The sequence below is a fragment of the Protomyctophum bolini genome, assembly GCF_963924005.1.
Source record: "Protomyctophum bolini genome assembly, chromosome: 19".
Taxonomy (NCBI): Eukaryota; Metazoa; Chordata; class Actinopteri; order Myctophiformes; family Myctophidae; genus Protomyctophum; species Protomyctophum bolini.
Window position 1 is genome coordinate 27059601 of NC_137880.1, and position 21938 is coordinate 27081538.

The window sequence follows — 21938 nt, forward strand, 5'->3', positions numbered from 1 at the left end:
AAGCAATACATTTTCGGGTATTGCATCGTCTATTTCTCGCTTCAAATGTTTTAAAAAACATTCTTTTGAGCAATGTTTAGTTAAATGACATTGTGTGTTTGTTTACAACTTTATTCAAGCAGCACAGCCAGGTGCTCTGAGCCTATGGCAGCGGTCCGTTATCAAGAAATAACACACCGCTTAATTCAGCGATTAACTAGAATCAAGCATTCAACCAGTGTAATACATTTTTGTAATTTTCATAATGTTGTTGATGTCTGAAGTAGGCGGGTCTTTCAGTACCTTCATGATGCTCCTCAGTGACATCATAGAAGGTAGGTTTGTTATTATAATTTTTTATTTTTTTGAGGGCGCTAGCCCCTCCAACGCCTGACTTTTGAAATTACGTCATGGCAGCCTTGAGACGATATAGTTGGGAATGGCCCTGGCCTTGGACCAGGTGGTACACAGTCCTGGAGACCACAGATCGGGGTGGGGCTGACTATGGGTACATTGGGTATGGTTAAACAGTCAACCCCTCCCATTGTGGGCAGGGACCCTTTTTCCAGAGCTCCTCCAGGGCACTGTACCCTCTCCCCCGAGCCCATCCGAGGGGCCTCCTCGCCTGGACACTTGCTGGGGCGAATATAGGCAAATGTATACAGGCTTATCCTCCTGGTCTGCGTACTGCACCCCATATGCATTAGAAAGCGTAGTGGTATATTAGTATTGCAACGCGAGGCTCAATGCATAGACTGTCAAATGGTGGTTGTGTCCGGCCCCTGTAACAGGGTTGTATAGTAGGGCTCCCATTTAACACCATGGGGTGATTCAAGACTTTAGTTGCTGTGGTGTTATATTGTCCCCATGGACTTGAATTAGTTACAGTAAGATCACAGGAACTCAAATGTGAGAATATCACACCTCCATCACCAAAAGGGCTAAGGATGTTCTTCCTGAAGTGACACATGAAGAAATTCAACCAACTGTAGAAAATTATGTACACGACTATCATCAATCCATCCTCACCGCATCCATCTGGTTCATTGCCTCTGCTATCAGGGCAAAGGCAGACGGCTGAAAGGTTTGTTGCAATCTGTCTCCAGAAGCCTACCTGTACCGCTATACATGACATTTTGACAACCCACCTTTTCCAAAAAGCTGTTTACCCACCTCAATGTCACTAAACATTTGCTTCAGACCTTCCAAAACAAACCGATACGGCTACTTCTCCTCAGCCTTAAACCCAACCTAATTCCAACACACTTTTCTAGTTTGGAATGGCTCAGGGTAGAAGATGGGGTTAAGCAAATATGGGATTGGTATTTAAGATAGTCAAAGGGACAGTGCCCTCAATACCCTCATACCTGGCTAACTACTTCTCCAAAGTGAGTGACACCCGCAGCCACAACACTAGAGGGAGGAACCATGATCTGATACCCACATTTAGAACAAACATGGGAAAATTCTCAGTCTACTACTTTGACACCATATTAACCATAATATGGAATGCCCTGACACCATCCATGAAGGGTGTTTATCACTATTCTATTTCAAAATTGTCTTTCACGAAACCACACCAAGTGGAGTAAAATGCCTTTGAAAGGAGGTATCATTCACTGCTGCCATTTTTCACTTATCTCCTTTGTACATAAAGTGTTTGTTTGTATTTGTTGATGTATTATTGTGTTAATTTGTATACTACAATGGAAACAAGTCCCCAGGGCTTTATATACATGCTATTTATATTTCTGATTAATAAAGTATTAAATCAATCAATCTCACACACACACACACACACACACACACACACACACACACACACACACACACACACACACAGAGAGACTTTGGCAATGTTGTGAGCTTGTAGATCAGCTAATTGTCACTACTTTTTAAACATTTGTTTTCTAATTTATGGGATTTCTTAGTTTTTTCTTTGATTTCTTCATGAAATTGTTGCACTGTCCCTGGAGCTCGGGGAGCTTGCCTCCCATTATGCGCTCCGCCAAACGCACTATTTGCTGTAGACTGGTCTTTTCTCGGGCAATACAATTTCCGTACCAGGCCGTAACACAGCCTGATAGGATACCTTCAACCGAGCTGGTGTAATACAGCCTGAGGGTGCGGTGTCTTACTCCAAACTTCAGGTGTCGAAGCAAGTACAGTCGCTGTTGGGTCTTTTTCCTCACTTGTGTGGTGTGTAAGTCCAGACAGTTTGAGATCCTCTTGGATGTGTGCTCCAAGGAACTTGAACTAGCTGACCCTTTCCACTGCAGGGCCATCGATGAGGATGGGCGCATGATCTCTCTGCGGCCTCCTGAAGTCCACGATCAGCTCCTTGGTCTTGTGACTCTTGTCGATGTGGAGCGAGAGGTTGTTCTCCTGACACACCAGAGAGCCAGACCTCCACAAGTGTCACCACCAGACGACCACTCATGCAAGCTACTTTTTTGGGCCCTATTATTGTTTGTTGTGCATGTCTTTGGCCATTTACCTAGGTTTTTGGCCCCCAAAGCAGTCTATTCCCAAACTATGTTTGGTCTTCTGCCTCATATTTGGTTTTAATATATTTATAAAATGTAAAAAAATCTTCTGGATAATTCCTTACTCGAATGCTCCACGTGAAAAAGGCTATGACCTGACAAAGATGTGACTGATACATCGAAACGCTGTCTCTTTTTTACTTGCACCCTGATAATTAAATAAGGGCTTAAACTGTATGAGTTGCTCCAGTGGCTTCCTTTATCCTTCCACAGTGGCAGCGTGTTTTGATCTCTTATGTAGTCAGACTCGTCGTTGTTGACGATTTGGCCTATCACTGTTTGTCGTCTGCATACTATGATGGTGTTGGAGTCACGTGTGGCTGTGCAGTCATATGTGTACAGTTTTACCCAGGTATAATGATAGTTTGTTATCAGAAAGAGACTGGATTCTGTTTTACCCAGGTGTAATGATAGTTTGTGAGTCAGGTGCTACTGAGTTCAGAACTAAGCTTTTTCAACCTGCAATTTGTCGTTGTCAGAGACCAGCAGGGGGCCGAGTCATCTGCAAATTGCAGTCACATACTGATGTCATGTCCTTTACATACATATATTAGTAACAGTAAAGGCTTCAGTATGTAAAGTAAAGGAACATAGCAGGGGACATATCCCCCTTTGTTTTGTTTTGTTTTGTGTTTTGTTTTGTTTTGTTTTGTTTTGTTTTAGCTTTCTTGTTGTTCTGGCTGCTGCAGATGTTAATCAGGGAACATCTCTAGGCTATGCTGTTGAAGGGCCTTCATGTGAAAAATGTATTTAAAAAATGAGATATTTTATGTGGTAGATATTATTTGTTAAATGTTGTTTAATAATTGCTAACTGTGTGTTTGTTCAGTAACAGGGATCTCCCCCATCAGATTAGTAAACCATTTTTATCCAATCAGGAGAGAAACCCCCACATTTATCAGCTTCAATTTTATATCAGGTTCCAATTTTGTCTGCTAATTTTTTTCATCATAACTTGTTATCCTGTAGGGATCCCTACAGGATAACAAGTTATGATGAAAAAAGTTCTCGAGTTCTCGAGTCTATTGTTATATTGATATTTTAAAAATCACACCAGCTTTAATGCACAGCAGGACTTGTCTTCAGGTTCAAGATTTCCATTTTACTCTAAATAGTCATATAACCATTGCTATCCTATTGCCAAGCATTTCCCAATATAACAAACATGCGTTACTTTCCCCTTTACCCATAGATAGAGCTATTAGTGGGGTTCCGTCTCCATGTTAAATTTAGTTGTCATTTACAACTCTTGTAAAAGTTTTACTTTCAGGACTAATTTGAAGTTGAGGGTCTATAGAACCATTTTGGTTCGAGTGGCAATCACCAAAATAAAATAATTGGCCTCTAGGGGGCGTAGTCAGGTGCCAACCCCCATCAGCCCTACCAAAATATGTAAACTGTTGTAACTTTTGATTAAATGATCCAATCTGAACATATGAGATATGTATGGATTCACAATCAGGAGTAGCATTTGGTACTTAAACCTTATTACACATAAAATATTTGTTTCCACCCAGTATTGGTGTATATCCACAACGAGCTAAAAACGAGCTAAAAGCGAGCTAAAACAAAGTTCTTAGTATTACACACAGACACAACAATTCATTTAACATTTGTATTTATTTTTTAACTGTATCACAATATGGTGCCATTTTTTTAACAACTATTTGCCAAAATGGTCAAAATCGGAATTATGTTTATTTGAAAAATGTCTCTTATATCCTGTTGAACCTAGAATGGTGATGTTCATTCATTCATGAATGACTAATTGTATAAAACCAAAATACATATAATAGGACAATATATAATATTTCACACAAATGAGACAATGCAGTACATATGTGGGGAACTAAAGTTAGATATTGGAATATAATACACCAGTCCTGTGTTTTATTTTGTTTATTTGATTTTATTAGTTATACTATGTACTGCCACTATAGGGGCAGAGAAGCAGGTGTGTCTTAATTGTACAGACTTGGTAGCTTGTTAAGCATACTGCAGAAGAGCATGAGCTGCACTGATTGCTCCCTTGTGGTATTGATATTTTGAAGGTAAGCAAAAAAGTTATGAAGGATCCTAAAGTGTTTTTTATGAATATGGATAGTCATGTGGGTTAAGTGGCCAAAGTACTACATCCCAATAGTATGAGCTACTATTAATGTTAATGACCTTAACGCCGCTTTCAACGCCATGCCAAAGACCTGATGGAGGTGTTGCTGAGCAATGGTAATCTCTTTGAGGAGAGCACTAAATACCTGGTTACATTAGACAACAAGGTGTGCGAGTCTGCGGCTGCTGCCGTATCTGTCCATCAACTTGAGTCTACGGGACAAGAGCAGTACAACAACTACAGGAAGAGTGTGCTTGAATCACATGACAGACTCCTGACAGCACCAATCAAGAGAAACAACTTATTGTTGTTCCATGAGAAGAAAGCACAGAGAAAGACAGCAAATAAGCTGAGAATGGAGCACTTTAAACATCATGCAGAGCTCTATGGGAAAGCTTTTCTTGTGCTAGACAGTCGCGGGGGGGATTTGGAAGTGTTTTTTCGTCACGAATCTTCCCAATACCCACCTGCATTGTCATCTGAGGGAGTCCTCAACTCTTGTACCAAATCAGATTTGTTGGTATACATCATGGAAGCCAGTACGAGTACTGATTTTGACGATGAGGAGTTAGTTGCACCAGGTGTTTACGACTTCATTGTTATTGATGGTGGAGCACTGATACATTCACTTCCTGGTACAAGTGTCTCTGGGAAGACCTTTGATTACTATTTCGACAAGGTATTCTGCCCAAGAGTTCACCATGACTTGAAACGAACAACAAGAGTGGACATCGTCTGGGACCAGTATCGTGAACTGACAATCAAAGGAGGCACGAGGGAAAAACGAGGAACAGGCACCCGACAACGTGTATCTGGTACTGCCAAAATACCAGGAGATTGGCAGAAGTTTCTGGCAAACGTTGACAACAAGAAGGAACTGTTCTCATTTCTTTCAAGTAAGTTGATAACAGATGGACAGTTTCCAGATGACAAGGATGTCTACATCACTGCAGGTGATCAAGTCCACCACGTTGGTAACAGTCCACCAATGGATCAATGCAATCATGAGGAAGCTGACACTCGTGTCCTAGTACATCTTCTCCACGCCCTCCAAACATCATCACTTGGGATGGTGCATACTGGAGACACAGATGTTGTTGTAATGCTTCTGTGTAATTTCCATCACATCCAGGCTCTGAATCCGGCCGCAGAAATCTGGATCTCCTTCAAAGCTGGAAAGACAACTAGAATGCTCTCGCTGAATACCATTGCCATAAACCTGGGCATGACAACATGCAAGGCCATGGCTCTCTTCCATGCATTCACTGGATCAGACAGCACATCGTCATTCAAGTTCAAGGGTAAGCGATCCTGCTGCAAGGTGATGCACAAAGTGCCATCCCTCATGGAGGAATTTGCAAGTCTCGTCGACACTCCATATCAAGCATCTCCAAGGCTGAAAGAAGTGGCGACAAACTTTGTCTGTAGGCTGTACACTGATGACTAAAACCAGGACAATGATGTCGATCGTGTCCGAATGAGGCTATTCTCACAGAAAACTAGGGACGTGGAGAGAATTCCCCCAACTAGTGATGCTTTGGATCAACATCTAAAGAGGAGCGTCTTCCAAGCAAGTGTCTGGACGACAGCCCATATGTATGTATCTATATTAATGTGTGTATTGTAGTAATATGCAAATGTAATTAATGAATTGATTAATTAAATCATTACATCATTCCTTCATGCAGGTCCATGATGCCTGTTCACAACCCCACCGATTATGGGTGGAAGGAAGAGGATGGCAAGCTGCTTCCCATTTGGACCACACTGCCCCTCGCCAAGGATGTATTGAAATTAGATGTGAAGTGCACTTGTAAAAGTACTTGTATCCCGACCTGCACTCGGTGCAGTTGCATGAAAGCAAAGTTGAATTGCACACGCCTGTGCAAGTGTAAATGTGAGAACTAGCTGGACATTTTCTTTATTAAACTATTGTACAAATAGTTAAAACAATGGCATATTGTGATACAGTTAAAAAAATAAATACAAATGTTAACTGAATTGTTGTGTCTGTGTGTAATACTAAGAACTTTGTTTTAGCTCGCTTTTAGCTCGCTTTTAGCTCGCTTTTAGCTCGTTTTTCCTGCTATTTTTGTGGATATACACCAATACTGGGTGGAAACAAATATTTTATGTGTAATAAGGTTTAAGTACCAACTGCTACTCCTGATTGTGAATCCATACATATCTCATATGTTCAGATTGGATCATTTAATCAAAAGTTACAACAGTTTACATATTTTGGTAGGGCTGATGGGGGTTGGCACCTGACTACGCCCCCTAGAGGCCAATTATTTTATTTTGGTGATTGCCACTCGAACCAAAATGGTTCTATAGACCCTCAACTTCAAATTAGTCCTGAAAGTAAAACTTTTACAAGAGTTGTAAATGACAACTAAATTTAACATGGAGACGGAACCCCACTATATGATATAGCTATCTATAGGTGCAAGTGGAAAGTTACGCAGTGCAGCTTTAACCCTATGTAGGCTATTTGAAAATAGCCGATCTACAAGCTCACAGACACCCTATGTGCGTTGTGAGCTTGTAGATCTTATCACCTTGAAAAAAACCCCGATGGTGGTCCAAATACATGTTATTTTGGGGGTTCTTGTGAAACCACTGGTTTAGAGAGCTTGAAGTTGACCTCCCGCTTGCGGTTTTACCGGGCGACCATGGAAAGAAAAACAAACGCACACGGATATGGAGATGGGCGTGGTCGAACAATCGGATTGGATAACAGGATGTGAATTGAGCTGTTTTTGGGTGAGGCGAATATGCAATACATTCGTTCGTTGATGCAAAAAGTTCTGCGTGTTTGAGCTTTTTTGCAGCGTTTTAAACACTCTGGATGTACCAACCAGGATCCGTAGCGCCGTAGAAGTTTGTTTTGTACGATATATATATCTGCGAAAACACAAACCTGCGTTGCAACAGGCCGCGTTTTTGCACATTTGACGTTTCTGTGTTTTATTACGGAGAGAGAAAGTTGTGGACATGTTTTCCTGGAAGTTTTCAACTTTACAGATACAGAATGGACCATTGCAACTCTAAACACAGTTTGTACTATTGCATCTGTCACGACTCTGGGATATTTTTTCCGTGGAAATGTGAACCTCGCCCACGTGGGCGCCATATAATAGCGTGATCTAACGTTGGAAGTCGATGGAAAAGTTGCAGCGATCACAAGTATGATTTGTTGCGCACATCTCGACATGGATGTGCACGTACTAGTCGACTTTGATCGCAACTTAAGCGCTTCCCTGGAACTCGTCGTGCGTGGTTATCTTTGAGCAACATTGATAAGGTACACTGGCAGTTACAGCTAAGTAAAATGGTGCATTCATCGAACTACATTACTCATAGAAGCTTCCTAGTAATAGTAAATATTGCAGATAACTGGCTATCACGCTGGCGAACGCATGCACAAGTCCCCCCTAGACTCGTTTCCTGTATTTCTTGTTGTGCCAAATGGCAGCCTTGCACAGCAGCACACGCCTTGTTGGCTGCTTAGATGTGGAGAGCGTGTGACTCGTCCTGTAATACAACTCTTAACTATGCATGTATACGGCCGAAAATGATACAGTAGGCCTACATTTTCGATCATAGATGTCTAACGTGCACATTGTCGTGGGGGCGCTGCTGTGTGCCAGGGATGCGTCATGCCTTCTGACTTGTACTTTCCTTTTGAGTTAGTTGTTTATGTAAGCTGCCATTTCCTATTAGCCACAGAGGTCAGACAGTCTTGAAACCCTGGAGAGAGAGGGGAATGAAACGGTTTCTAACACCTCCTTTCTCTTACAAGGTCCTGAGGATCAGAGAGAACGATGAAGAACAGCAATCCTCGGATCTGACTGTGGAAGGAGGGGTGTGTGTGCCCCCACCCTCTGACTTTTCCTTTAGGATTTATATTTCCTCCCAAATACCTCTGCTCACACAATTAAACACGGCAGAGTAAAAGTTGTCAACCAGTCAGACAGTGTAGTCACACTGTTTTGCATTGTTTGCTGGGATAAAGACAGTTTGCTGCGACTCAAAGAATATTGTTATTGTTATTAGTACTATGAGTCTTACTCCTCAACAGAAAGTTAACACAGACAAGAGTGGCAAACCTAGGACTTCAGCCATGAAGGAGCCTGTGCAGCATTCTGGTGAGGTTTATTATGACACGGGAGCTCAGACTTTAGACTCAAGTCACAGTGATGCTGGTAACAGCTCTGGTGTTTTTAATCCAGAGAAAGGGCCCCAAAGTCGGGTTCAGTATCAGCAGGCTGCAGGGAAGTGGATGCACCAGGAACCCATACAGGCCCCTGGATGGTCTCAGGAAACCCCTGGACCAGCCTGGGGGCAGAACTTCGCCCCCTATATGGGTGGGGTCAACAACATCAGAGGCCAAATGCCATTCCATAAAGGAGGCCACGATGTTGGAGTACTGCAAATGGGGGGAGAAAATCAGCCACTAGGATCGGTGGAGGTTTACAGGGAGGCCCCTCAGGCCCATGGCCAGGCTCCGGTGAGGGGTGGCCTCGAGTGGGACCAGCATGCTGCAGCTGCAATGCGGCAGGCTCAGCTCCAGGCCTATCAGCAGCAGGGTCATAAAGGTGTTGACCTCCCGGGTCAGCCCCATGCCCCTTCCCACACTATGCCTGGGTCCATGTTGCAACCGTTTCCGTTGGCGTTTGGGCCCACTAAACAACAGCAGCTCCCTCCTGGGTATTACCCTGTGTTCCAGAGCAACAAGGCCATGCCCAACGTGGGCTACAACGAGCAGCCTAAAACTCAGCACCAGCTACTACACCAGATGCAGCCACACCAAATGCACCATCAACAGCAACTGCAGCAACAGCACCACCATCAACTACAACAGCAGCAGCATTTGCAGCAGCAGCAACAACAGCAACACCAAATGCAACAACATAAAATCCAGCAGCAGCAGCAGCTGCAGCAGCAAATGCAGCAACAATATCACCACCAGCAACAGCTACAGGAACGGAGGCAACAAATGCATCAAATGCAACAACTGCACTCACAAAACTTGCAGCAACAAGATACGACACAACTGCAACAAAAGCAGCAGCAAAGCCAAAACATGCCGACTTACCAACCGCCTGAACCCTGTCCAACTGACACCAGCCCTCAGAAGGAAAACGTTCAGTCGGTGGGCACTACGGCACAGCAACGTCAAGCAGAGAGCCAACTTGATGATCCATCAGCCATGTCAGACCTGTGCACAGAGAAGGCCTCTTCAAATCCCCCGGAGCACTCCGAGGCACCGGCTGTCGGTCCCCGACGCTCACGTCGCCTTTCAAGGGACGGGCAGTCTCCACTGGGCCCCCCAAACATCACCCCTTGGGCTCAGGCCTCAAAGGAGCCCCTGTCCTCCCAGAATGGGCTAGGAGGAGTAGAGGCCCAAGTGACAACAGGAGGGGTTATCCAGAGCACCCGCAGGAGGAGGCGCACATCCAAAGAGGTCAACCTGGAGACTCTGGCCCAGAAGGCATCAGAAATGGAGACCCTTCCTAACAAGGGTACCAAGGTTAACAAAATCATCATATACCACTAAATACTACTGATCACTGTCTATAATATGTCCCTACTCAGTGCAATAGCAATCCAAGTTTGACTATAATTTATTTGAAAAGGAATGGCCATGTTAGCTAGTTAGCAGGTGTGAACTGACAAGGGGAGCTGATTATATCATTTACATAGTTGCCATGCTCCTATACAAAGAGGAAGAGATTGGTTTCTATGCAGAACTTCCCTATTGCTTGCCCTTTCCTAAATCTGTTAAATGGATTTTTAAATTCTACATTTAATTATCTGCAGCTGTCACGTTGCAACTGCTATTGTCTCACTGTTTCATGTGTATACACATAGTTTCCCCTGTACGGCGTGCAATAGATACTGGTATAACCTGAAAAACTGCTATTATTGAAGATACTTCATTTTGCATATATTGCTCTCATTTTACTCGTGGGAGAAATGTGATATTTGTAACCTTGTTTCTCTCATGATTTATGTTGATGTGGCACACCCAATAGAAACTTAAGAAATGGCTGCATATGTTTCCACAATAGTTCAACTTATGACTGAGAAGACTGACATAAAGACAGCAAACTGAGCAAAGTACGGCAGAATAAGTGAAATATGTTCTATTTGGGTTTGAACATGCAGCCCTCTTGACAAAATAAGGCTTTTCATGTGCAGTAACAGCAGAGCGTCCATGCTGGGTGTACTGTTGAAACCACTGCAAGTCTGCACACCTCCACATTCCTCAGGCTCTACCAAGTCATTCAGCAGAACTAGGGAGGGGCTGCACACTCTCACTCCCACACTGGTCAGCTGGCTCTAAACAGACTGGTATTCACAACCCCAAGCTGTTGTATTTTAGTCACCAGTAGCACACTTAGTTTGGCAATAACATTACAGTATACTGATTCATTGATTATTAAATCCATTATTAACCCATTTTGACCTGAGATCAGATTCTACAAATGTCTTCTACATCCTGACATTTTTCTGAAAAAGCTATGTTTCTATGTCAGTCGTTCTTCAATTTTTCAAAAATAACAGACCTACAAGCTCGTAGCGCGCCACTCTGTGGTGCACTATGAGCTTGTAGAAATGCTATTTTTCAATAGCTAAAGCATAGCATAATGCTAACACCAAAAGGGGTTCCTGCCCAAAATGGATTAAATTGATCTATATAGTTTCATAATTCTAACACTCGCACAAACAGAATTCCCAACGTTTACTACGATGGCCATTATATAATCAATTTGATCTGCAATGACAGAATAGGTGTGTATGAATTGACACCTTCTTAAACCACATAGTTGACCGGGGTCCCCCATTGCGTTATAATTTGTCAGCTCCTTTTTCCTTCTATTCTACACCAAATCTCTTTGCCGAAAATAGCCGATCTACAAGCTCACAACATTCTCGCAATGCATTGTCAAATTTGTCAGCTTGTATATCTGCTATTTTCACCTCATGTCCACCCCAGAATAGGGACTCTTGTGTTCATGTGGTTAAATCGGAAGCACAGCTTGGATAACTGTCACTATCTGATCCTGAATCTCCAACAGACTCTGCTTCATCAAAGCTCTGAAGCTTTGCTAAATCCTATGATAGTTTTCAGTTCTGTTGAGCTTATTTTATTAAAATTGGTTTACAATTAGTTCAATTTAGGTTTATACTAGGCAACTCTCCACCTCCGTTTTATTTTTTATTTTAGCAAGAACAGCTTCATAGCATAAAAAAACATTTTTTTCCCTTGTAAACGGACACCTGAAATCATAATATAACAAACAGTAATTATGACCATAGCCATTCAAGGTAGAAATACTAATAGTCATTTTAATCAAAGAGCAATATTCACACAGTTAAGTCAGTTTTATTATAACGAAGCTATTACACTGCAAAATTTAAAAATAGAATTACTGCCCTGGTCTTAAAAGTTATATTTATTACTGAAGGAGGAGAGGACACTGGAGCAGCACGGACATTTAGAGCCTTTTATTAGGTGCTAAGTACAGAACGACTAACGTTTCGACCTTGCGGTCTTTATCAGAGTCATTATATTTATTACTATATCATTTGTGTGCCCTCATTTCAAAATATCGGTACAGTAGGAGTAGTAGTATTCCATACCCTCAAATATATAAATGTCAGATCTACAATCTCACATTTGTATTTCCGCTATGAATAAACATGTAGTTTGAGTTTTTGAGTTGCCAAGTGAGTAATCCAATCCACTCCAAAATCAGTTTAGTGACATGTCAAAAAGCCCTGGTGCTGACTCCATATAATTTTAAATAAACAATGTTTACTGAATTTTCCTTTGTACATCGCCATTTTCTTTCTCAACCCAGTGACCCATTCCTTTCTTTGTCCACGTGCAGGAGGAGCCCCTGGTAATACCAGTGTCTGTGCCAGTTCATGGGAGTCCACCAGGTCCCTGCCCTCAGATTGAGCATCCTCCTGCTCAGCATGACCACAAGCCCTCCGTCATTGTGGCTCGTCGCCGTTCACTTAAAAACCCCCATTCAGACAACATTGGCAAGGTTGGTTCTATAAGGATATAGATATACATTTTGTAGGGCGCTAGCCCCTCCTATGGTTAGCTTTCTGGGTTTGTGTAAAGTAACACAAACAAGTATGAAAATAAAAGTGAAGGCGGTGAATTGAGGAAGCAAATTGTGATTGGCCAGAATGAGATGTATGATGATAAGAGCGCCCCTCACTTCACATGGGTGTGATTTTTGTTATGGCTCCTATTGACATATGTTTTCAATGTTTTCTACAAACACATTTTTAAAAGGTTGATTTAGAGTCACCAGTAACTGAGTTTATCTCCTGCCCCTAAGTCTGATCAGTTTTGTCTTCCTCAGAAACGCTTGTGTCTTGCCTACTTGACATTCTTTGAAACATCTCTTACTCTGCACTAGGACGAGGATGACGATGGAAGGTCCAAATTCAAGCGCCGGCCACGACCTGAGCCCCTCTTCATCCCTCCGCCAAAACCATCATCGTTCATCGCTCCCTCAGTCTACTCCAACATCACTCACTACCAGAGTCACCTGCGCTCTCCGGTGCGCCTTCCGGATCATCCCCTCGTCCCCTATACACCTCCGCCAATCCTGTCTCCTGTGCGTGAAGGCTCGGGACTCTTCTTCTCCACCTTCTTGTCTAACATAGCTGCAGGCAACCAGAGCCTGCCACCACCAGCTACGCCCAAGTCTGCTGTGCGAAGCCTCCTGCGCTCCAGTAGGTGTCACCGTCGCCCTTCTTGTATCTCATGGCTAATAGCTATGCAGTCAAATCCTCAATGTTAATTGAATTCTAAGAGTTTACATTCTGTTGTACGCATTCAACGTTAAATTAAGACTCAGGATTTTACGGTGCATGTGCAATTGTGCATATTACTTAAATGTTCTTGGAGAGTGTCTCTAAAAGGGCTCTTGTTCTTTTTCAGCCAGTTCAGCAGACCTCACACCTCCAGTCCTGCCCTTGATCACTGATGCTGCACCTGTGTGTTTTGAACCGTGAGTACTATCCGTATCCACACTTGTTTTAAGTGGTGCAACCACTTCATTACGGAGTTTTGTGTGTCTCTGGGTCTGTCTCTGGCTGCCTGCCTGGGTCTGTCCGAGCACGAAAATAGCGTTTGTTCAAAAAGTGTCACTGTTGCGCAGCCCCACACACACACTCTGTATATATGATGGTTTCGGGTGTCACAGTACAGTACAGTAGAGGGACCCCCTGGGGACCCCCACACAGTAAAGGTGGTTGCACCCTGGACGTGTTTTTCTGTCGGAAAACCGACAGGAAAAACGGCACTAAGCCCAACTTGGCCCCTGGGCCTGATGGCCTTAGAGGTAGAGTGTTGAAAGAAAATGTTCATGAACTTAAAGGTATTGTGTTGATGCTATTCCAGTATTTGCTTGACTCTCTAACAATGCCCAACTTATGGAAATGTTTTGAAAGAGTTATAAGCAGACAAATCACAGCGATGGTTTCTAACAGCTTAGATCATCTCCAATTTGCTTATAAAAGTCAGAGAGGAACTGATGATGCAACTATCAGCCTGTTTAACACCCTGTCAAAGCATCTCCAAGTCCCCTCCCACTTTGCAGAAGGGGGACACAGTGGGGGAGGAAGCATACAGAGTACAGTACATCTCTTCAGAACTGGTGCGATAAAAGCTCCTTAGGGATCAATGTGACAAACAAAATAACTTGTCATTCATGAAAAGGAACCTGTGCAGTCCATTACAATTGGTGGACAAATAGTGGAGGTAGTAGACACTTTTAAATACTTAGGCACATATATTGACTGCAAACTCAGTGAAAAACTCAGTGAAAATACTGACCAGATTAAAAAAAAACTTGTAACCAACACCTCCACCTACTACGCAAGCTCAACTCCTTTAGAGTGAGCAAACATATCATGGAAACAGTCTATAAAAACCTGATCATGGCAATCTAAATGTAAAAGGAAGAAGAAAGCTCCAGCGAATAACGAACCTAGCCTCAAAAATCATTGGGAAGAGACAGAAACAATTAGGCTGTATCTACAAGGAGGTACTTCGTAAAAAAGCTGTCAAGATAGCAAACGACCCCTCTCATCCACTCTGCATGGAGTTCGAACTACTTCCCTCTGGTAGACGGTACAAAGTACCAAAAGCTTACCGTAACATTTTAAAAATAATAAATGAAACTAACTAACGAACATCCTTTTTAATATTTGTCTTGGATTTGGACTCGACCAGGCGGATCAACATTGGCCAGCAGTACCAGGCCGAGGTTCCAGAGCTGAGGGGGCGTGATGCCACTCAGTTTGACCTGCACAAGGCCGACATGGTGTGGTTGCCTTTGGAGGAATCCCATCTCAAGGGCGGAGACCAGCAGAACAGTGAGTGTCTTGTATTTCATTAACCACTTAGTGTGCTACTATTTCTCTTAAAGGCCTAATCTGAGATTGTATTGAGCAATGATTTTCAATAATTTGTAGATACCGGTATGAGTGAAATCGAAATCTGCCCCAATTACAGCAAATACTATGTAATAATAATTAAGAACTGTTGTCTATTGTTTAGTCCTTCTATCTTTAGCTGAGACAATCAACTAAAGAATAAAACGGGGTGGTATGGTGGTGGTTTGCATAACAGAACTCTATAACTGTCTTCTGAACTTAATATTCCTTAAAAATATCTTATTTTCTCTACATACTGTAGTGGAGCATATGATGAGCTTGGCTTGTTCCAGTGTGCTCCATGGTGGAGGAACCAATCAGGAGCTGGTTCTACACTGTATGCATACATGTGGGGGTGACATCCTGGTGAGTATACTGACTCAAAGTTCAGTCGGTCAATTACTACAAGCCTTTTTGGCACTCTGTTTGTGACGGAATCATGTTGATTTCTAGGAGACATTGAGACTTTTGATGATTGGAGAACGTGTCTTCCCCAAAGGTCATCACCTGTCAAATTATCACTACTCAGGTGAGGGACAATTAACACTTTTAAACGTTGAACATGAATTTACTGTTTGTAAATTTGCCATGTTGTGGCTTTATATATTCACCCTTGTAACCAGACATCCAGACCCCTTTCCCCCTTTCTTTGCCCACACAGCAGGTGCCCCTTATACTTCCATTAGGTGCACTGTTTACAAAAAACCAGGTGTAGAATAAATGTATACCTCAAGAAGCCCACGATAGCCTGTACAACCAAAACCAAAAAAATGCTGTAATTTTTTGGTTTTAACTGCACATCAACAGTGTTTAATAAAGCCATGTCTTACTGTACCTGGCTGGATTAGTGCACAAACCCTCAAAGCTGGACATAAGAGGGGCTAGCACCCTCAAATGTCTTGCATGGTACTATTACTTTACACATGATTTACAGTTAGATGTGTCAACCATCCCCTTCTGGATCATCAGGTTTTATGATATAAACGGTAGAATGATTTCTTCTGACAAGGCAGATGACGCAGGAAGGCACAGGCATAAACAACATTCATCAAATATCTTAACCTCTTTGAAAGGCCTTCTCGCTTGTGCATGCAATCCTGTCAGCTGTAATTCCAGGCGTGAGCTGTTTATGGAGTTGAATCGCATTCAGTGCCGAAAAGTTTGGTTTGCCAGCGTACTGTGAGGATTTCACTTTGCAGTTTGTATATCCTGTCTAGAACGGATACCGAAATGTGTGTATGCATGCGTGTGTTGAAATGAATGGATTCAGTAAGCAGCTGGATATGAGCGCTATGCTGTAAATGGATGCGAGGTTAGCAGCAGCAATGAGAGTGGCTTCCCTCTGTGCAGCCCCTCTTGGTCAAATCTTTGTATTTGATCTGTTTCAACTACATGTTTTGGATTACTTGGACAAATACTATTCAGCCACCAGCCAATAAGGGGGATGCAGCCAGGCCATCCCTATAGTTCCCGCACTTATGCATGCTGACACAGAAGTTTGTGTCTGATTTACACTCAGGTTCAGATTGTTGGACTCCATCAGAGAAGCGCTACTTCAACAAAGGCATCTCTGCCTACAGGAAGGACTTCATTAAGGTGCAGAAATTGGTACGCTGATTCCTTACTTGAAAGTACCTTACTGATACTTGCTTCTTTCTGCCCATGCATTGTTTTCATGTAAAATGTAGATACAGTCATAAGTCAAGATCATAAAACGCATCTTTAAAGGAGAATTCCGGACAAGCTGTTTTCTTAGCTGGTTTTAGCGTTAACTCCATGCATCCGTTTTGACCCAAGGAGTTGCATGGTGACCCTTTGGTGTGGTTAGGGCTTTAATCTGAATCCGAGAACGAGTGGTACAGGTGAAAAAAATGCATAACTCCATCCCCAGCCCACCGCAGCTCTGAGTCTGTGCAATGTGTTTAACGACACAACGGCAGCCCATTTGGGAGTTGGGACAAAAAACTCTATGGAGAGTTTTGTGGCATTATGACAAAAATAAATTTCAAGCGATCAAAATAAGCGATTCAGCGTTAAGCACACAGTGCACCATCGGACCTGTGGTGGGCTCGGGAAGGAGTTATGTAATCTTGGATATAACATCAGATCAAGCTAAGAAAACAGTTGGTCTGGAATTCTCCTATTAACACAGCACTTAACATTATTTTAAGAGCAAGAAAAATACATTTGCATACAAACAGTAAAATCTAGTGTTAATTTAACTGCAAAAAATATATTTTCTTTTTTTTGTATACCGGTACATGTTATTCAAACTTAGGTGGAGACCAAGACTGTGGCTCAGTGTGTAGAATTCTACTACACATATAAGAAACAGGTGAAGATCGGTCGCAGTGGGACTCTGACTTACGGCCCTTCAGATTCACCTGAGGAGAAGAGCACAGAGGCAGTGGTGGATATCAAGGTAGATTAGTTTTGTTGGTTTTATCTTCACAATTGTTATCACAATTGATAATTATTACTGGTAGACGGTGGTTATGCTTTATAATTTTGATCCAAAATGTGACTACATACTGTAAGTGTCTGTATATTTTACCATCAAATACTCTTAACCAAAACGGGTGAATTTTAATTTCAAAACTATGAGCCGGTGCTCAGCCTTTTAAAATACATTTCAACTATGAAGGTTCTGAGAGCAGATCAATAGACGGGAATTATTTAAATGATTAATTTAATTCATGCATTTGTATAACCACCTGGATTTCAACCCATTTTCTCTCAAATGTGTGTAACTAAATCTCTAGACCTCGACTACTGTGGATACCCCCAGGGCTACTACCTACTACTATCCTGTCCAAAAGGAATTTGTTGGAACCGTATATCTTCTTTACTGAATAAAGATTTATGTTTTCCAAAATGTCACAGAGTTCTCAATCAAAGTTGACCCAAGGAGAGGTGGAGGGAGATGGTAAGAAGGAGGATTCAGGTGACCAGAACCACGATGTCAACTTGGCCAGTGTGACTCATTCACTGAAGGTTCATGACTATGTAAGTATTTCACCTTGACCGGTAAATGTTTGTTATTGGACCAATTTACACTGGGAGACATTTATTTGTATCTCATAGTTGACATCTGGCCACAATGGCCATGAGTAAATTACCTGCACAGAATTCCGAACACACTCACGGCTATCTATCAGTTGCTGTAGTTAGTATACGACAGGGAAAAATATATTCTTGTTTCTCAGATAATGTTTATTTTATTATACCTTGCTACAGCTGGACCGTGTTCAAATACAACCTGACTACCGGAGGCCTTTTGCTCCATGTCACCTTCTCTCTCTCCTGTCTTTCCTGTCTCTACTTACTGTCAAAATACAACAGATAATGCAAAGTCATACCAGTGGCGTAGTCAGGATTTTCATTTTGGGTTGGAATAATGTCAGCACGGGAGAGGGAGACACAGGTCTATTGTATTGAGAAAGGGCTATATTGCACCGTAATACAAGAAAAAGGAACGTGTATAAAATATGCTGCAATATAGTTGCATTTTATGCAACTATAATCAATTGTAGAATTATTAATTCTGAAGAAGCACAGTATGTTGGACAACAAGATGAATGATAAATGTGATAAATGTCCTACACAAAATATTGCTCACAACAGCAAACGAAGTTAAAGCAAAAAGTCCAATTTTGATGTCCAATCAAAATTGTAATGACAATGGAGCAACCGAGGTATCACCAAAAAGACTACTAAAATGTATTTTTACACAATGGGAGTTATTGTCATAACTTGCATTATATATTTGTAATTTTTTACCATCATTTTATTGATTTTCCGTGGATAAATACCACCTCTCAGTCAGAAATCTACTGGTTAAAAATCCCTAAAGAACTGCTTTGACTAATGGTATGGTAGTAATAAAGCTATGATGTTTTTAAAAGTTATTTTGGGTGGCATTTTCAAGCCTTTGTTTGGTAGCGACAGTGGAGAGGTATAGATAGAGAGATGGGGAAGGACATGGCAGCAGAGGACTTCGGGTCAGATTTGCATAGGACGGCCGCAGCAATGAGTGAGTTTGAGTTTGTGCTCTACCAGGTGCACCCCATTAATAAAGCTAAGCTGGTTGGCGAAAGGGCCTTTCTGTGTGGAGTTTGCATGTTCTCCCTGGGTAGTACCCTCACAAAAAGATCATGCAGTAATCCTGGTCGCTAAACTGCCTAACCCTGGCCAGCAGGGGGTGCCTGATGGAGGGGGAAGGAACTGGTCCTTCCATGTGCTACATCCAACCAGGGAAACTCCCCCCTGTCAGGTGCAAAGAACCGGCTTGGACCTCATGCATTGAAGGAAGCATGAGGTCAGTCTGTTGCTCTCCCCAGGTTGGCGGAGGGTGTGTAGAGCCTAGGATCACATTAGATAATTGACATTGGGGGAAATATGGGTTGCAAAATCGTGGGATAAAAATGAGGAGAGAAAATCAAATAAAGCTAAGCTACGCTGTTAAAAGTTTTGAGTCTAGTTGGTGTGCCGAAATGAAACATGTCTGATGCTGTAGGCTGGACCGGCGCCAGTGCTGAAAGAACAGAGTTCTGCAAATAAGGAGTCAACGGCCCTCTCGGCACCTCGTAAGCCTCGTCCCGAATCCGCAGGAAAGAAGATCAAAGCCCCACCGAAGCCCTCACAGAACCCTGAGGGAGTGTTTCCATGCAAGAAGTGTAGCAGGTTTGTGTGTTTTTAAGCATTGGTGACTTTGTTAGAGCAGCATAATTAATTAAATGAATTAATATATAGACTGATGTATCTGATTACATATATACACAGTAAAATACACAGTAAAAAAGTAAAGATTAATCCTGAAAGTGGACTTTTTTTTTAAAAAGGTCATATTTTTACAGTTTCAAATTTAAACTTTACCGTGAACTGTTAAGTAACTTTTTTAAATACAGGCAGCACTGGATTCGCCATTATTTAATTTTATTGTGAATATGCCTTTTTAATTAAGAATTTCAAGAACAAATGCTATACAATTAACAAATGCTTTAATAAAATAATATAACGTGGATTGAATGTTCCTTTTTATTAATCTGTGTATTGTAATTCATCCCCCAAACTCTAGGGTGTTCTACAAAGTGAAGAGCCGCAGCGCCCACATGAAGAGCCACGCTGAACAAGAGAAGAAGGCCGCAGCGCTGCGCCAGAAAGAGCAGGAGGAGCGTGCGGTGGCGGCGGAGGCAGCCGTGGCCGCAGCCGCAGCCGCGGCTCTGGCCAGGAAACTGAAGGCGGCAGCCATAGGGGCCGATGGGAACGGCGGTAATGGAAACGGAGTGACGGAGGTGGCGGCGGAAGGCAGTAGCCAGGACGAATCCTCAGAGGAGGAAGATGAAAATGATGAGGACTGGCACTGAGAAAATAAACAGAAGCTGTCTGGGGGGGGATAAAGGATGGGGGGGGGGGGGGGGGGTGGAGATACTGAATTGGAGAGTGAGATGAGAGATGTGGTCCCGTCCCTCCTCCGGACAACAGTGTGACCACGAGAATCGGCACTAAAAAGTGGAATCTCATTTTTCAGCTTCTTGCGTCTTCCAGTTAATAGTTCACGCTTTGTCGCCAGGCTGATACTGGTGTCATTTGACAAGTGTGTCTGCAGGTCCCTGTCTGCTTTTCTAACGTCTGCCAGGGAATCACACTCCAGATTTTTAGACAGATTTGTATGTTTTAGCTTTTACAACAACAAAAAATATATATATTTATATTTTGTAAATGCACATCTACTGTATGTATGCTACTGTTTGCTATTTTTGGCATTTTTTGTATCGCTTATTTAATTGAACATCGAAATAATATACTTTTTCACTGTATGGATACACTTTGATGGTTCTTTGATATTCTGTATATAATCTGTAAGTATCTATAATCGGAGGGTGTCTGTTTTGCAATATCATGTCTCGATCAAAGCAGTCTTTCAACTTTATACCAACAGCCTTTTAAAATGGAGATTGTATAACAACACATTTAAATTGTTTACTTTTCTAAAGAAAATTATATTATGATATTGATATTATTTACGGATTGTCATTTAATCTTTAGGTCAGTTGCATGTTTGTTTTTCATTTGAGGGACCTTTACAATGAATTTATTGTGTATAAAAAGAAAAGTATATATGACATTTCATATATTTATATTATACTGCAATTGCAATGATTTTGGTCGTATACAATCTTTTTTTGTCTTGTGACTTGGAAGAGTATTAAAAAGTCCAGCTGTTCTCGAGTGTAAATCATATTTCTTTTTTGGAAAATGCAGTTCATGACTTTTGCCAGTAGGTGGTGCCTGGGTAGTGGTTCAAAGTGTTTCAGGGAATTTCACTTAATGGTGATGTATAATTTATAGGCTGTATTTTACTTCACCATTCCATTGCTTTTTCCTATACCTACATATATACACGTGTAGATATACGTAGTGTACACACACAGCCATCAGTCAAATGGTGTGTTGGCATAGGTCTGTATTGACATGACTACATCCGATAATCTACTCTGGGTGGCCTATCTTCTATTTTCACTTATTTTAAATACAATTAAGGGACAGGCCTTTTCTGCTGAACCCCCCCCCCCCTGTACATCTTCAGATTGGAGGGTGTGGTTGTGATATATGGCCCTGATTATTGGTGACATAACCCAGGCCTTTAAAAGCCTGCTCAGTAATGGGCAGTGGTGGGCAGCCTGCATACTGCACTTAAGAGATGAGAGATGAGGCATACAGTACGCCCTGGCCCTGAAGAGAACAGAGTGCCCCAGGCTCCATCTCACACTCATCACCCCATAAGTTGGACTGTGACCGCAATAATTACCTTTCCTGAATAGCTG

At 42.2% G+C, this 21938-nt stretch overlaps 1 protein-coding gene across 1 annotated transcript; it reads left to right on the plus strand.

Annotated features, from left to right (window-relative positions):
- Positions 1 to 7413: 7413 nt before the first annotated feature.
- Positions 7414 to 21337, plus strand: mideasa (mitotic deacetylase associated SANT domain protein a). The gene is made up of 13 exons (XM_080790227.1): positions 7414 to 7942; positions 8441 to 10171; positions 12540 to 12701; positions 13086 to 13404; positions 13613 to 13682; positions 14909 to 15051; positions 15374 to 15477; positions 15565 to 15640; positions 16631 to 16719; positions 17390 to 17533; positions 17995 to 18117; positions 19628 to 19794; positions 20189 to 21337. Exons 2-13 carry the CDS (start codon positions 8699 to 8701, stop codon positions 20475 to 20477), a joined length of 3159 nt encoding a protein of 1052 aa, XP_080646353.1. The 5' UTR covers positions 7414 to 7942; positions 8441 to 8698; the 3' UTR covers positions 20478 to 21337.
- The last annotated feature ends 601 nt before the right edge of the window (positions 21338 to 21938 follow it).